The following is a 16675-nucleotide window of genomic DNA, read 5'->3' as shown; positions in this document are numbered from 1 at the left end:
TGGGTAGTTAACTTGACCAACAGTCACTGGTTAGGAATGCAGGAGCAAATCCAAGGTACAAAAGAGATTCGAATGTCGACAGGCCTTAAGGAGTTTGGAATCTTTTTAGGTTGTCAGGTCTTAGCCTTTCTTATCATCACTATTAGCACTGTTATTACTTCCTTGTCTGGAATTTCTAAATAAAAATTTATTTCCCTCATCACACCCCCCCTGAAGACAACTAGATATGACACTATTTTAGAAATTCTCAACATGGTTTATTAGTGGCAATGTAAATCAATGACCATCAAAAACCAAATAAACATATCTACCAAATGAATACATTCTTACTACTATTAATTGCTTATAATATATCCAGCAGATGTTTTAAAAGTCAACAATATTAACTCCCTTTGTAGATTAATTGTAAAAAAATAACTGTTTTGAGTCCATCTCCATCAGTACTTGGAAGTACAAATATACATTAAATAAGATTATAAAGACTGTAATACATACAACAAAAAAGTCTATAAAACAAAGATAACTTTAAAAGCATTGCTCAATTTACTTTGTAGCTTTTCTATATAAAATATTTTAAAACAGTACACATTTTCTGGATCATACATGAAAGTTCACATCCAGATGTCTTTCTAAATCAAATTCTTACTCTCTTTTCATTGTCAAAATCTTAATATTCATTCCTGGGTGGATTTTCTTCCTTGGCAATTCTTTTGTTACCCCACTAAAATATTTCTCACGGAAGGAATTATGACCTTGGTATGGCAGAAAATGATCACTTAGCAGATGTGAATACTGGTCCCGATTCTGTTTGGTTGGAAAATACAAAATGTAAAAATTATTTCTTTAGTTAGCTTATACCAAAGCAGTTGTTTACCTTAAGCAAAATCTCACTCTCTAGTGCATATTTATTTTCCTTCACTACTTGAATTAGAAATATACCATCACTTTACATCCTTATCATGCTTGGATATCCAAAGTGTTTTCATTTACCTCATTAAAGCCTCACAAAAGTCCTCCAAACAGAGGACAAATTTCTTTCTTTCTTTCTTTTTTTTACCTCAGGGCAAAGAGAATGGTTCCAGGTAACAGAGTTAAGGCTATAACTTTCTTCTGATTCCAAGTTCAGCACATGCTGAAGTCATCTGTGCCTATGGATAAAAATTACTAAACAAGGAAGCTTCTACTCAAGAAAAAGTTGTGAACCAACAAAATAATACATTTGTGTGAGGTCATACAGACACACAAAATTGTCTGGGGGTATTTCCATATTCAGTTAATGAAATAAAACAATTCGTGGAAACTTTAAGTGAACATAGTAGATGAAGATACAGGCTAAACAAGAGATTTCCACACTTGTAGACTTCACACACAAGTAAGGACTACTGCTCAGACTGACATCTAATGGTAATATCAACCTGGGTGAAAATGTCAAACATATTTTGGCTTAGAAAATTGAGGTTCCTGGCAGGAAACACTGGAACACTGGCTTCTCATCCAACTGTGAAAAATATCTAATTAGACATAAAATCTCATTTCCCATGTACTTCTATAAATTCATATTCAATTACACCTAGATTAATGTGATTTTGAAGACAAGTGTGGAGACTTAAATGGAAAACATGATTTTTTATCCTGATTTCAGTATCAAAATGGTAGCTAAAAATATAAAAATATATCTGGAATACAACAATCCTCAAAGTATTTTTTCATTTTGCAAAATATTTTGCCTGTATAAAATGAGTACCTTCATTTTCCATCATACCTAGCATTAATAAAATCCAGGTTTAGCCAAAATAATGTTGGCACATTTGTTCATTCAGAAACTATTTTGCCATATGTATTTTAAAATCACACCAAAACTCAGATTATTACAAATTAAACATGCCCAGATTTCCTGATTCATCAAAGAGAAATAGGTAGCTACTGAAATTTTATGGCACCTAAGTATATTACAGTTCCAAATTCCTGCAAGCACATGAAAACATGTCAAAGGTTACTATTAATAACTTCAGGCTACATGCAATCCCCAAAAAGATCAATTTTAGAGAGTCAACGTATAGGTATACAACTAAAGATACCAAATGAAAGGTAACATTTGCTGGGTGTTTTGTATGGACCAAAAACAATACTAAATGCTTTATATGTACTACCTAATAAAACTTGTCAGTTCTAAGAAATAAGTAAAAGATGAGTACCATTTTACAGATGAGGAATTATTTAAGAGTACAGGACCAAGATAATACACCTGGTAAGTGGCAGAGCTAGGCTCTGAACACAGATCTGTTTGACTCTAAAGACTGCACCCTTAACTACAAGGTAATGAGGTTTTCTCCAAAAGAGCTACCTTTTTCCCCAACTTAAGAAGCAGGAGGAGCTCTGAGAATATAGGTGATGCACTGAGGCCATGACAGCTGAGCTGCCCACCAAGAAAGGAGTAGAACTGGATAAGAGGTCTTACTAATGAAGGCCTATGAACTAAGGATATATTTCAATGGCACAGACTTTTCATATCAAAAGGAGGTATAAGAACCACAGGGAAGCTGAAGGATAACAAAACCCTGAAAGAACAGGTGACTCCACAGGTGGACTCAAGTCTGGTCCACAGAATCAGGACTGTGCCAAGACGATGGCAACACAGAACAATGTTCCACCATTTAATGTCAACTACTTCAACTTTTATTAAAAGTCTGACTGAAGTCCATCAATTACTCCTCCAGGTATTCGAAATTCTGTCCTTATGTCAGTAAGATCACTAGAAAACTTGACTACTTCCTAAGCTGTGTTAGCTTAATCCTGGCAGAATGTTTTTCTTTGGTTTTATTTTAAGGCTATGTCCAGTTGCTGTCATCTTTTCGGCTACTATGTTGATCCTCACAATTCTTGGCATCGTTCCCCATCCAGTCATCAAAATCAGAAACCTGGGTCAAATCCCTCTTCTCAGATTTGGTCAGTCCTAAATTCTTAGCTTGTATATCCTAAACATCTCAAATCCACTTCTCTCCACTCATATCTCCAATATTTAATCTAGGCCTCCCTCATCCTTGCCTCCTTTCCCTAAATGGCCAGCTTCCCTGCCTTCAGCGGTTCCTTCTCTAGTATATTCTCCATACTGAGACCAAATCTAATGTATTAAAATGTAAATTTAATATGCCAACCACTTGGCTAAAATCTAAATAAGTTCAAATTGTCCATAATTCTCAGACTTTTCCCTTGATATCTGGGACTTACATTCAATTACCTATCACTTTGCAGAATGACATCTCACTTTCTCCTGTACAAGGGGAATCAGAATACAGTCAGGCAATAAAGTACTTCCCAGCTCTGCCCTTGTGTCCACTACTCTCATGGCCCCTCTAGGCCATGCAAGATCACCTCCCTCTCCCCCTTGAGCTGCCTGTGGATTACTTCATGGAATATTCTAGAACTGCAGCAGTAAGGAGACTAAGGAAGGACAGAAACACGACTCCAGCAAACTGACCCAGGCTCAGTTACTAGCGTACCTAGCTGACCTAAGCTGTGGTTATGCAGCTCACAAGAGGGAGGCAGAAGACAAAGCCCAAAGCACAACGGAGGATGGGCTTCCTCCATGGACCAAAGGAAGAGCTTAATAAAATAGCTTGTCTTTGACCGGAGGGATAGAAATAGGGCAACTATTGGTAATAAAGTCAGAGAATATAAAGATCAGAGTCAGAGACTGGGAATGAACAGCAAAAGCCTGAAAAATCCAAAAGTAATGATTAAAATGTATGCTAACGATTATTGAGAAAACATTTACTACTTAAGACATTCTTTATTGCAATACTTTCGACCTCTCAGAATAAAGGTAAAATAAGCCCTTAAAAGACCATGTGTTCTATTCAGTGCTATGGGGACACAGTAGCAAAGACATACATGCTACTGAAGAAGTTAGGAAAGATCATTACCCTTAGAAATGCAACTTCTCAGGGGAAAATCCTATTTTCTTATTTCCCAGGTAGTAGAGCAGAATCAGTGTGAAGTGTATGTTTGCGTTCTGTGCTAAAATGTCCCCTTTCTAGAAGACCACATGACTCCTGATTGCAAAACACAGTATCATTTATAACAGAAACTCTGGAAAACCCAAAAGCTCCAAATCCCTTACGCAGCCAGAGATTTGGCAGGCACCAGTCTATTACCTAGCAGCACAAGTCCTGCTTCGAGTAAGACATTCCAAGGACTTTGGCTACTGTTTTCACTCAAGTGGAAAGACCATAGTTCATAAAGTGTTTCTCACAAAACACTCAGTATGTCTATGGTCCAACATATATCACATACAATCATACATATAAATACCACATACCTATGAACAATACACATTTAAAATACACCCAGACCATATGAAATAAACTACACTCTACGCAGCATTCAGAACTTATATTACCTTAATGCTAAAAAAAATGGCAAACTCATTTTTGTTTTCTCTTTTCTCTCTACCTCTCTTTCATCGTATCTTCAGTTTAGTTTGCCAGGGCTTACATCTGAGATGATGATACTCAACTCTACATATTTTTCATCACCTTTTCATGACTCTTCTCTATTCACATTCCCTGCACATCTCAACCAGGAATATCTGCAAGTGCTTTTTTTCAGCACAGTATCTCAAAGGCCAAAGTGCTTACTTAAAAGGAGAAGAGTATCCTCAGCAAATACAATCTTTGATCTCCCCCCATTAACTCAAGCTCACCCCAGTGTTTGACTTTTGGTTTTGCTAACATTTCCAAATCTGTCTACCACTAGTCATTGTGATATCATCTACGTATCATAAAACCCGCGTTCTGCCAATGTTTAGTAAGCAAAACATATTTGATGGAAAAATAAAAACACACAAGAATTAGGAAGTGGCAAGAAAGAAGACTATGGTGATAAAATGACTACACTTTCCAAATTTCTTAACCACTGGTAGTAATTAAGATGATATGAATAAAATGTTAAGACTATTGATTATACTATTATTGTTTTTCATCATCAGAAGAGTTTCTGTAGGTAAATTTGTGTTAGCCATAAATGGCTACATAAGGAAGATACATAGCATTCAGCCCTATCATTGATCCTTTTAAGACAATCAGCAATCGTAAACATTATAAGAAATATACAAGTTATGATTCAAGAAAGGAAGATACATTTCCTACCAACTATGTGTTATTACATAAGTATTTAATTTTCTGTATCTTTTTGCAGACGAGTATCATCTAAATTTTGCAGATAGGGACACAAAGAGGCTAAAGAGTTTAAATAATCTACCACAAATCACACAGCTGGTAAGTAGCATTGCCAGAATTGTAGCCTAAATCAGACTTCAAAACTCATGTTTTTCCCATTATGATTCTCTCTTTTTTTTTTTTTAGTAGAAATTACATCAAAACAATGGCTAAAGAGTTAATTTCCCACATGGCAGATTAGTGGGTCATTTAAAATAGAGTTTGACATTTAGAGGACATTCCTCACTGAACAGCAACATTATGGTAGCACATATTTCAGATCTAAACTTTTAGGCAGGACTCCTTTAACCACTGTCCCACCCAGCCAATTTCCTGTCCTATCAGTACTGCTAATTCTAAACATAAACCACTCGAGGAATTTTAACACACTTGCCAAAGAAACCAAAGGCAGGCTTACAAATTGGTAGTTTACTTTTATGTGTACACTACCCTCTGCTGGCTGGAGCATAGTAACCCTTCTTTGGAGTACTTTCTGATGTGAACTGAAATAGCTTACAGCACAGCAGACCATGTATCTACCAGGAGCACCCTGTTGTGATAGCTGTTTGTGAGTCCCAGATTGCTGTAAACATCGAGTCCCACAGTCCCAACATGACCAGGCTGGCCTTTTCCTCAGGGAATGTCAGCATTTATTCACACCATTTCATTTTTAAAGAATGATGGAGAAATAGACAACTACATATTCACCTCAGCAATTCTAACATGTAACACTGTCTCAGTGTCCAACCTAAAATTCCAAATTACTCTCTAGAACAAGAAAGAAAAAGTATATAAACGTGACCTTATTCAAATCAATCTTTACGTTTACAACTATACATCAAAATACTGCTTTTAAAAGAAAAAAAGATGCTAAAAGTATTTCAGCCACTTGTAATAAATTTTAATCTAATGGAGAATTCATTCTCAAGAAAATAAATCAAGCTGTATGTTCTGTAGTCATATTTGAAACTGATGCTTTAAACGCAACTCATGACCCTCTGGATTATACCGTGAGAATGCATATATAAAAAAAGGTTTTTCAAACTGACCATCATAAACTGCTCAGACTTCCAAGATATGAAAGATTCTTCATTGAGAATTCCACTTAGATAAAACTATCCTCCTAATTACTGCCTTCTCCCAGGAATTTGCTATTCTCTTTTATCACCTCCTTCTTAAATAAAGGGAAGGTGTTATAATTTTCCACAATATGTCAATTCAGCTGCTTTATTGGTTTGCTTCTAATGAGAAATGAGGCCTAGGAATCACAAGATTAAAATGTTTTTGTCCTACTGATTTTTGAAGAGTAATATTAGGGTAATGATAAAATTCAATGTATTTTCTAACAGAAAACTTTTGGCTAGCCATAACTATCTGTTCGTACTCTTCCTTCAAATGGATGATTTAAATACCACTGATATGATTGTTTTTATACTAGAATGGCCCAGAGTAATCACTTAAAAGTTACTATTCTTTCCATAAATATTTATTGCATGGTGAGCAAAAGAGTCAAGGTCTGTGAATTCACAGAGCTTGTATAGTGGTGGGAGAGACAGACATTAAACAATATACATCCAGACATATACTTACAAACCGTGATTAAACACTGGGAAGAAAAGAGTGCAGTAAGAATAAAAGGAAACACCTATTCAGAAGGGGTGAAGGGAAAGGACAAGAAAGGCTTCTCTAAGGAAGTTATTATCTGAGACCTAAAGGATGAATTAAATTTACTCATATGAAAAGAGGGGAAGAAAACATTCTAGGAAGAGGAAACGCAGTGTGTGTGAGAAGACTCTGAGACTAACAGGAGGTAAATCCATTCTGGGACCTGAAAGAAGGCGACCAGGGTGGATAACAACTGGCAAGCAAAAGGGAAGGTGGCACAAGATGAGACTGGACAGGTCAGAAGTAGATCAGGCTGACATAAAGGTTATGTAAAGGATTCTGAATTTTATTCTAAATTCCACAGAAAGCCACTGATGAGATTTAAGCAGAGGAATTTCCTTATCTATTTATATTATGAAAGGTATTCTGGCCACCACGTAGGACATGGAATGGAGGAAGAAACTGCAGAAGCAGAAAAATCAGTAGAAGATTATTACAGCGGCCTAAGAAAGCAGCACTGCACCATGGTCCTGGGAGTAGGGGTGGGGAATAAAAACATACAAGAAAGCAATCATCCGCTCAGTTGTCCCAAACCAGATTTCTGAAATATCACCCTTAGCTCATCTCCCTCACCCCAGCTCATCTCCCTCACCCCAATTATCCAATTAGTCACCGAGTCCTGCCACATCTACCTCCCCCCAAAATTCTCAATTCCACCATGCCCTCTACAATCTCTATTCTAGCTTCCTTGGTTCATAGCCTCATCATCTTTGCCTGACTATGCCAGGAACCTCCTCAGTGGTATCACAGGTATCCTTCCACAGCTCAAATTTACTAACATAGTGAAGCTCGGAGGCCCTTCACAGAACACAGAGCTTCTGCCACTCTCCAAACATCCCTCATGGGCTTGCCCTAAAACCAACAGGATAAACTTGAAACTCTACGGCAGGTAAGGTCCCCCAACACTGGGCTTCCCTCTCTTTAGTCTTCCAGGTTATCTCCAGCTGTTCCTCCCCCACTGCTCAGTATTTCCAGCTCCGCTGAAGTCCAGAGTTCCCCACATGTACCACAATGCCTCTCATTCTGTACCTTGCTTAAATTTTTGGCTTTCCAACCAAATTCCCCACCTCTCTTGCCTCAAAAGCACCATCTCCTTAGGTAGGTGCTTTTCTGTGTTCACACAACACCTCTGACAGATCACTACAGAACACAAGATGCTATGTTGGAATATGGTTTGAGTGGCCATTTCTCCTGATGTGCAAGTTTTCTAAGGATAAGAAGCCTTAGTCTGTTCAGCCCCAAGACCTGACACAAATGGTCTCATAAACACATGTCGCGTGATGAAAACTATGGCCTTCCTCTCAAGGAAGAGGTAATTAAGTAAGATAAATAAAGTATACAAAAATTGGAAAAGTACATGAATGCAAAAATTGTTAAGCGAATGGCTTTTTTTCCTATTTCTCATAGTACCTTTTCTAAAAGTTCACCTGTCCTCAATTCTTACATTAGTATCTGCTTATTTACTCTCAGAAAAAAAAAGTGCATCCTTCTTTACAGAGCAAACAGCAGTTACCAGATATGAATTTCCTCATCATCCTCCTTGCCCCAACCACCATGCCCATCCTCTACTACAAACTGGCTCCTACTCACTTCATTGTGAAGTCTCATCTCCTGCACCAGTCCCTATCAATATAACGATAAAGACAAAATTCTCTCCTGGTGTCCCTTCATTGCCAAGAGCTAATTTAATAGAATTCCTGAAACTTCAGTTAAAATATCTAACGATGATCATCAATTTATAAAATCACTATTCTTTAAAAATACGATACGTCCACTTTCTAGAGGATGAAGTTGCAGAGCTCTATAGTCATTCAGCAGAAAACCAAATGGCTTCTATTTTAATTGTAGGTCAAGTTTAAGCTGTCCTTTTACTCACTGACAGTTCCTGATAATGAGATAATGATTTCTTCTACCTCACTAGTATTAACCTTAAGTCATTTATAGTCTCAAAGTGACAGTAGTTTATACAAAACAGCAGTTTCGTTGCAAACGCTTGAATACAAATGGCTTATGAAATTTATTCTATGATAAGTGAAAACCAGTGATGCTGTCACCATAGTGAAAGCCACCAAACTGGTAGTGTTTATCTAATTTTGTGGGGAAAACCTTTTTAGATTCATGGAACCAGTTAAAGCTACCATATACATTCTTAAGTAAGGTGTGAGGAAGAAGGCAAAGAGATGGAAGAGAAAAACAATGGGTCGGTTTATTTTCTTGTAATCAGCAGAGACTGAAATGAAATTTAAATGACAGTGCTGAATATAATGGGGCTCAGCAGTTCAGCTTCAGGGTAATTACCCATGTCCGGCTTTTGTTTAAAAATCCTGCTCTCCTTATCAAAGCTTCCCACTGTTCTACATCTGGTACTGGACAGTAGCTATAGAAACCACTTGTGCTAAAGTTATACAACTATAAACAGCACTAGGCCATTTCCAAACCAAGGACAAGCAGGTCAAAAGTCTGGCATCCAATACTATCAAGAGAAACCTCTAGCATTATTCTTAATGAGGACAAGGTACCATTGGAAATCTTCATCTTAATGAATTAGGTATTTACATATAATCTATTCTTTTTAAAAATTTCACATGATAGTAAGTTACCTAAAATCTATGAAAATATTTTAATATGTATTAAAATCTTCATATCTAGAGTGTTCAAAATGAGTGACAATGATTAAACTTTTACATCTGGCACTCAATACGTAATTTCTTAATAATCATAAAAAAAGCACTGGGGATATTAGTCCTTATCATGACAACACAGAAGTATTAACACTTTCTACGTGCTATCTGCTAGAATCTATACTTTATAAAATTCAAAACTTTATCTCAAATGATAAAAGAATACAAAGTCAACACACTAGATAAACATTTAATGATGGCTTATTAGTTACTGTATCTAATATTTCATTAAAACTAAAAATCTTGTTTAACACCTTCTTGAGCAGCAGACCAAAACATGTGCAGGCATGCACATATATATGCTGTCACTTTAATGTAGACTATTCCTCTCCTAGGTGAGTTTTTAAAATTTCCATAATCCATTAAAATAAAAATTAATAAAAACGAATATGCATTTATACAAAGATCAAAACCAAGCAAAACTATATTGCTTAGGGATGAATTCAATGGTGGCAATATTACAAAAGAAAAGCAAGATAATGATTACCATAAAAGTCAGAATAGTGGTTACATTGCAGAGGGAGGTATTTATGATTAACAATGGCCACAAAAGGGGGGCTCTTCTGGAGTGCTGCATTATTCTATAACCTTGACCTTGGTGGCAGGTACATGGACATTCACTTTATAATTACTAAATTGTACATTATGTAAAAAATACACATTAAAAATCTCAGGGTTAGATTCTTAGAAGATCATAAAGTGGAAAGAGGACGTAAGTTTACATGTGAATTTGAAAAACACCAGAAAGATAATTCTAAGTTAAATAACCACATGATAAATAAGAAAATATAAAATATACAATGAGGAAAATACAAAATATACATGAGAAATTTCCCATTTCTCTAAATCATTCATACCTTGGAATCCCTGAGTTATATTTATATTTTCAACTGACCTATGCCAAAGATTCTTTTAACACTAGTACTTTAAAAACTGTTTTACTGGCATAGTTTAAAAACATGCTGGAACCATAAAGACATATGTTCTCTCAGTCTTCAGAGAACTGCTTATTTCTGTAAATAAAATAGTCTTTCTAAACAGAACCATAAGATGCAGGATCCAGATATCTTAAATGCCTGCTTTCCTGGAGCTAGTGGGGAAGAGAGGTTTGCTTTTTCATGGTTTATCAGAAACAATAGTTTAAAACTATTATGATAGCATTAACTTAACAAAAAACCCCGTTTAACAAAATCATTTTATTTGCATAAGTATAAAAGAAAAATGATCTTCCACGATGTAAACTCCAGAAAAAGTACCACCAACAGCAAAAGAAAATTCATTTGGAACTAAGTGAACCAAATGAACCTGAAAACTGAATTCAGGCAGCATGATACGCAGCATCACCAGGCTGCTGTCTGCTTCTCCGAGTCTTTTTTAAGCACCTCAAGTTAAGTCGTAATTTATAAATAATGCAAATTGGTTCCCTTCTGACTTGCTATGCAAAATAATTTTTAAAAAGACTCTCCCTTTCTCTCAGATACACACACATACTTTGATGGTGGTAAGTATTGGATTGTATGAAGACCTAGACTGAGTTTATGTCCAATATGTCTTTAGTGTCACCATGCTTCTTTTTCTCACCAATAAATGAGGTTATTACCTTTATCTATCTTACCCTTTGTTTTAAATGCTTCATACCTAATCTCTAATCTTTTATACTTCTAATCAAAAGGGAACCCACAGTTTTGGGAAGAGATTGGCAAAAATTACAAAATATTTCAGAAGGAAAAGTCAATCAGAAGAGATACACTTTAATTCAAATAGCTGCAAAAGAAAAACACAACTAACAACATTAATCCTGAGAAAGGATAATGTGTAAAGAAAATAGGCATCAGCATTATGCCAGCAAAACACCAGAGTTTATGATCAGTAACACTATTATAATTCTAATATGTAAACTATTTATCATAAAGACTAATTTCTTCCACTTGAAGCCATTTATAAGTCATTTTCTGAAGTGACCTCAGTGTCTATTATCTCCTTTGTTTAAAAAAATACTGTTATAAAGTTAATGGTTCTCTTGTCCTTCATAGCTTCAAAATCTTTCAGTCCTTTGGTTAAAACCCTCAGTTTTGGCGACACTCCATTCTGATTAATGCATTCATCAGCTTCATGTTACTGGACTCTTTCATTCAATCCAAAATAAAAAATTACATAAACTGTCATCAGTTGCCACTGTGACCTTCCAGTATTCCTCTTTTAAATAATCTAAACTATATGATGTAGCTATACAAAAAAAAAGACAACTGATTTATACATTATAACTTTAGTCTAAATTAATAGCCATATAATATCTTGAATTAAACGCACCCAATACTTCTCAAACCACTAGGAATATAAGGTAGCGCGTCAGGTAAACAAACCACAAAATAAATAGGGCACATGATGGCCCACTTAATGTAATAGTAATCTAAACTAATTTTTTATATTTAATCATGTATCTATTACAGAGTAGACTATAAAAGTTGCATGAATTTTTTAAAAAGATTTCAAGGAAACCTTGAAAATGCGACCCTGGATCCTCTTTTCATCTGTTCAAGTAGATTCCATGGAGAAGGTTGAGAGAGTATCGTTTCAGGTGACCGTCATTGAAAACGTTAACTATTACACCTCAGTCTGTTGTGGACAACTCTGGAGATGAGCATTTTTATCCTACACATTTCATATAAGAAAAATGTTTTATAGAAGTAACCACTGTGACTACAACCACATATAGCAGCATCAACTACATGATGTTGTGCTAAGTGGGGCAGCAAGATCTAGTAAAACAAACCGCCGGGCGTGGCGGCTCACGCCTGTAATCCTAGTATTTTTGGGAGGCCGAGGCTGGCGGATCACGAGGTCAGGAAATCGAAACCATCCTGGCTAACAGAGTGGAAACCCGGTCTCCACTAAAAATACAAAAACAAAATCTGCCGGGCTTGGTGGCGGGCGCCTGTAGTCCCGGCTACTCGGGAGGCTGCGGCAGGAGAGTGGCGTGAACCCAGGAGGCGTACCTTGCAGTGAGCCGAGACCAAGCCCCTGCACTCCAACCTGAGCAAAAGAGCGAGACTCCGTCTCAAAAAAAAAAAAACAAAAACAAACAAACCAAAAACACACATTCCGCCATGGCTCCAAAAGTAGCACTAGCTATACAGCAGGACAAGGAAAGACTATCTTTAAAAACAAACCAGTAATATGTCACTCAAGAATATTTACCTTTTAGAGCCCGGCGCAATGGCTCATGCCTGTAATCCCAGCACTTTGGGAGGCTGAGGCGGGCAGATCACGAGGTTAGGAGATCGAGACCATCCTGGCCAACATGGTGAAACCCCGTCTCTACTAAAAATACAAAAATTAGCTGGGCATGGTGGCGCACGCCTGCAGTACCAGCTACTTAGGAGGCTAAGGCAGGAGAATCGCTTGAATCCGGAAAGTGGAGGTTGCAGTGAGCAGAGACTGTGCCACTGCACTCCAGCCTGGCAACAGAGTGAGACTCCATCTCAAAAAAAATAAATAAAATAAAAAATAAAAGAATATTTACTTTTAATCTTGGCATATTCCAAAGGTAGAAATATGCTTCAGTAGAGAGGCAAGTAAAAAAGTAAAATGACAAAAAGATGTAGAAAAAAGGACACAGAATGTCAAGTACAAAGAGGAGTTTTGGTCTCAACTCTGCCACTTAACTATTTAAGCAAACTGGGATAGTCCCAGGCTACTCTTTCTCATTTCTAAAATGGTGACATTAATAAAGTCAAGTGGGTAGGGAAGTTTTGTAAACAACAATGCATTATAAAAGTGTTACTCATCATTCACTTGACTTTCAGAATATATCAACAAGGAATAATGAAAAAACCTGGCCCTTCTTATCAGGCAATTTCAAAATTTTAATACAGTTGTCAATAATTTTCTTCCTTACTACTTATGTAGCATAAGCAAGTCTGAAAGGTATGGCCAATAATATAAAACTTCAAAATTTTATAAATTATCAATATTCCTTAGACAATTTTTGTTGTAACTTACACTTTTAAAAGAGGAATAGGGAGAATACTTTATAACAACATAACAAGTGGGCCAAAAGTTATACTGAAGTTAAACCTAACGAGTAACAAATCAAAAATGAAGAGACACAGTATACAAAACTGTAAAAATCTAAAACTAATAGTCGTCTTCCATTGCCAAAATCAACAATGATGAACAAGCCCAAGAATAATTTGTTAGACGTGTGTGAGAACTGTTTGACAATTTTATGTCACCACTTGCATTATAAAGGACTGAGATCTTGCTGCAATTATATACACTTCTCTCCACACAAACAAAAGGTAGAAATGAAGTAATTAATTAAAAACCAAACATGATTAATTTAACATGACAAAGTATTTTCGGTTACAATAAACATCATACTAGTAAAAATTCACTAGTTAAATTTGATCTTATATAGGGAAGACCATTTCAAAAAATTACTTGAGGTTTTCCTTGTTTTTTTTTTTTTTAATCAATTTGAAAAGAAGAAAGTAAAATGACAAAAAAAAGCAAAAATGAGCATTGCCTTTACAAGTTTAAAAATACCAAAGGTGAGTACCTCATTTATCATTTAACATAGGACCAAAAAATCCTCAAAAGCCCAGTTTTCCTTGAGTTCTCAAATAAATTTGCTTAGGGATATTATAAATCTGGGAAAAAATATCAGACTTTCTTAAACAAATAAAGCTCAGCAGAAAGCAAGCATAAAATTAGTCCACAACGGATCTTAATTTTAAATTTTCCCATTAAAATAGAATGGCTGATTTATTATGCAGCTCCATGAATTATTAAAGAGTCTTCACAGCTTCATCCTCCTAATTCTTTGGAATACTATTTATGTAGGCCACAGAATAAAGAATGCTAATGCCATTTACTTTTCTTTCTAATATCACGACTTAAAACTGCAAAATCTACAGGTAATGCTTGCTTTTTACATGTATTACTCATGTGCCTGGCACATAAATGTTAGTTACTATTATATTACTAACTCAAATGATTCTATTAAATGCTATGATTTCTAAGAGCTGTAATGTTACCATCTGAATTATCAAAATGCCTTACTTCCTTTAAAACACCAAAAGACAAATGTATACATGAGAAGTAAGTGACTAGGAGAGGAGAAAAGAAAGCATCCTCTAACATACAACAGACTCCTCTTATTCAATGTGATGGACATTGGTAATTGTTAGTATAATGGAATGAATATTCTATTCTACCCTAAAATTCATATGTTGAGTCCCTAACCCTCAACATGACTGTATTTGAAGACAGGGCCTTTAAGGAAGTAATTACACATAAATGAAATCTTAAAGGTGGGGCCATAATCCAATAGGACTCTCATTCTTTAAGAGGAAGACAGACAGATGAGACTGGAGGATGGCTTGAGCTCTGGAGTTTGAGGTTACAGTAAGGTATAATAGTGCCACTGTATTCTAGTCTGGGTGATGGAGTGAGACACTGTCTAAATCCAAAACAAAAAGAAGAGGAAGAGACACCAGAAGTGCAGATGCACAAAGGAAAGGCCTTGTGAGAACAGCGAGACAGTGAACACCTGCAAGAAGCTAAGTCTGCTGACACCTTAATCTTGAATTTCCAGCCTCCAGAACTGTGAGAAAATAAATTTCTGTTAAGTCGCCCAGTCTGTGGTATTTGGTTATGGCAGCCCAAGCACACTAATACAATTAGCTAATTGGATAAAGGAAATAAAAGCAGGAAGAAATTAAAATGCTTTGTAAACATATTAAACTTAGTTTAACTTAAAAAACAATATTCATTTGTATATATTCATACAGAATCAAGACCTATAAAAAATTCTAGTTTTGGCTTCTATAAAATGATGCAAGAGCTTACAAAGCAATGTGGGTGCAAAAACCTAGATTGTGGTTACTTTTTTCAAAGTCATTCCCAATTCAAGTTTTTTTTTTTTTTTTTTTAGCAACTCACTTTGTTCTTTCTAAAGCATTAACTCAGTTTTTATAGAAATTACAACTGTATTCTTACACAAATATTTCACTGGTCTAACTAGTATTTAAGTAGATTACATAATTACCGTAACAAATATAATTGGCATAAACAGCTCTGAGAATACCACAATAGATTTGTTAAACAAATAAATCAGCTGATAGAAGCAGAAGTACTGTATATAAATATAGTAGAGATCAAGCAACTCACCAGCTGAAAGTATTCAACATACAACATATTATTGCATCAGGCAGTGTGGTTTTTATTTTGTTGTTGTTGTTTGTTTGTTTTGAGATGGAGTCTCACTCTGTCTCCAGGCTGGAGTGCAGTGACGCAATCTCGGCTCACTGCAACCTCCACCTCCCGGGTTCAAGCGATTCTCCTGCCTCAGCCTCCCGAGTCACTGGGACTACAGTTGTGTGCCACCATGCCCAGCTAATTTTTGTATTTTTAGTAGAGACAGGGTTTCACTATGTTGGCCAGGCTGGTCTCGTACTCTTGGCCTCATGATCTGCCCACCTCGGCCTCCCAAAGTGCTGGGATTACAGATGAGAGCCACCGCCCCTGGCCCAGGCAGTGTGTTTTAGAGAAGGAATGGCCAGTATTGGTTAATCAACAGGGTTTGAAATGGACATTAGATAAGAGGGCTTCTACTGTATACTCAAATAAATGTTACTCATTCAAAATTTTCATTCTGGAAGGCTGTAATGACGCCAAACAATTTGGAAACTATTTATAGAATTTCTGAATCTGTAATGTTTTAAATGTTTAATGGCAAATCATCATCCTTGAAATAGAATTTGATTTCCAAAAACAACTTTAAATCATTAGTCTGGTATAAAATAAGAGCAGCAAAGTCCAGTAAAATCATTTTAAGAAAAGCAAGGTGTTACTATAAAACAAAATAACTGATTAATAAAAAAAAAAAAAAAAAAACTTCTTTAAAGGCAAATCTTAAAGGTAAGTTTCAAGAATATGCTGAAAAATTATGACAGAAATAGAATGAGTACAAAGATTCCACTCCAAGGATGTCATTTGAATATAAACTTCTAGTATTTTTGTTTTAAAAATGACTGCCATACATTTTCATTTTAATTACACCACAAATATCTATACATCCATATGTTTATATGTAGGTACACAGATACC

At 35.9% G+C, this 16675-nt stretch overlaps 1 protein-coding gene across 1 annotated transcript in view; it reads right to left on the bottom strand.

The window, feature by feature from the left end:
- Positions 1 to 235: 235 nt before the first annotated feature.
- TRMT11 (tRNA methyltransferase 11) overlaps positions 236 to 16675 on the bottom strand; it is a 50954-nt gene continuing 34514 nt past the window's right edge. The window contains 2 exon segments of the mRNA XM_017863020.1: positions 236 to 693; positions 695 to 804. Of these exon segments, the coding sequence (XP_017718509.1) occupies positions 675 to 693; positions 695 to 804 (129 nt within the window). The 3' untranslated portion in view covers positions 236 to 674.

This window comes from Rhinopithecus bieti, unplaced genomic scaffold (genome assembly GCF_001698545.2).
Source record: "Rhinopithecus bieti isolate Rb0 unplaced genomic scaffold, ASM169854v2 scaffold_65372, whole genome shotgun sequence".
Taxonomy (NCBI): domain Eukaryota; kingdom Metazoa; phylum Chordata; class Mammalia; order Primates; family Cercopithecidae; genus Rhinopithecus; species Rhinopithecus bieti.
This window is presented reverse-complemented; position numbering and strand designations above follow the sequence as displayed.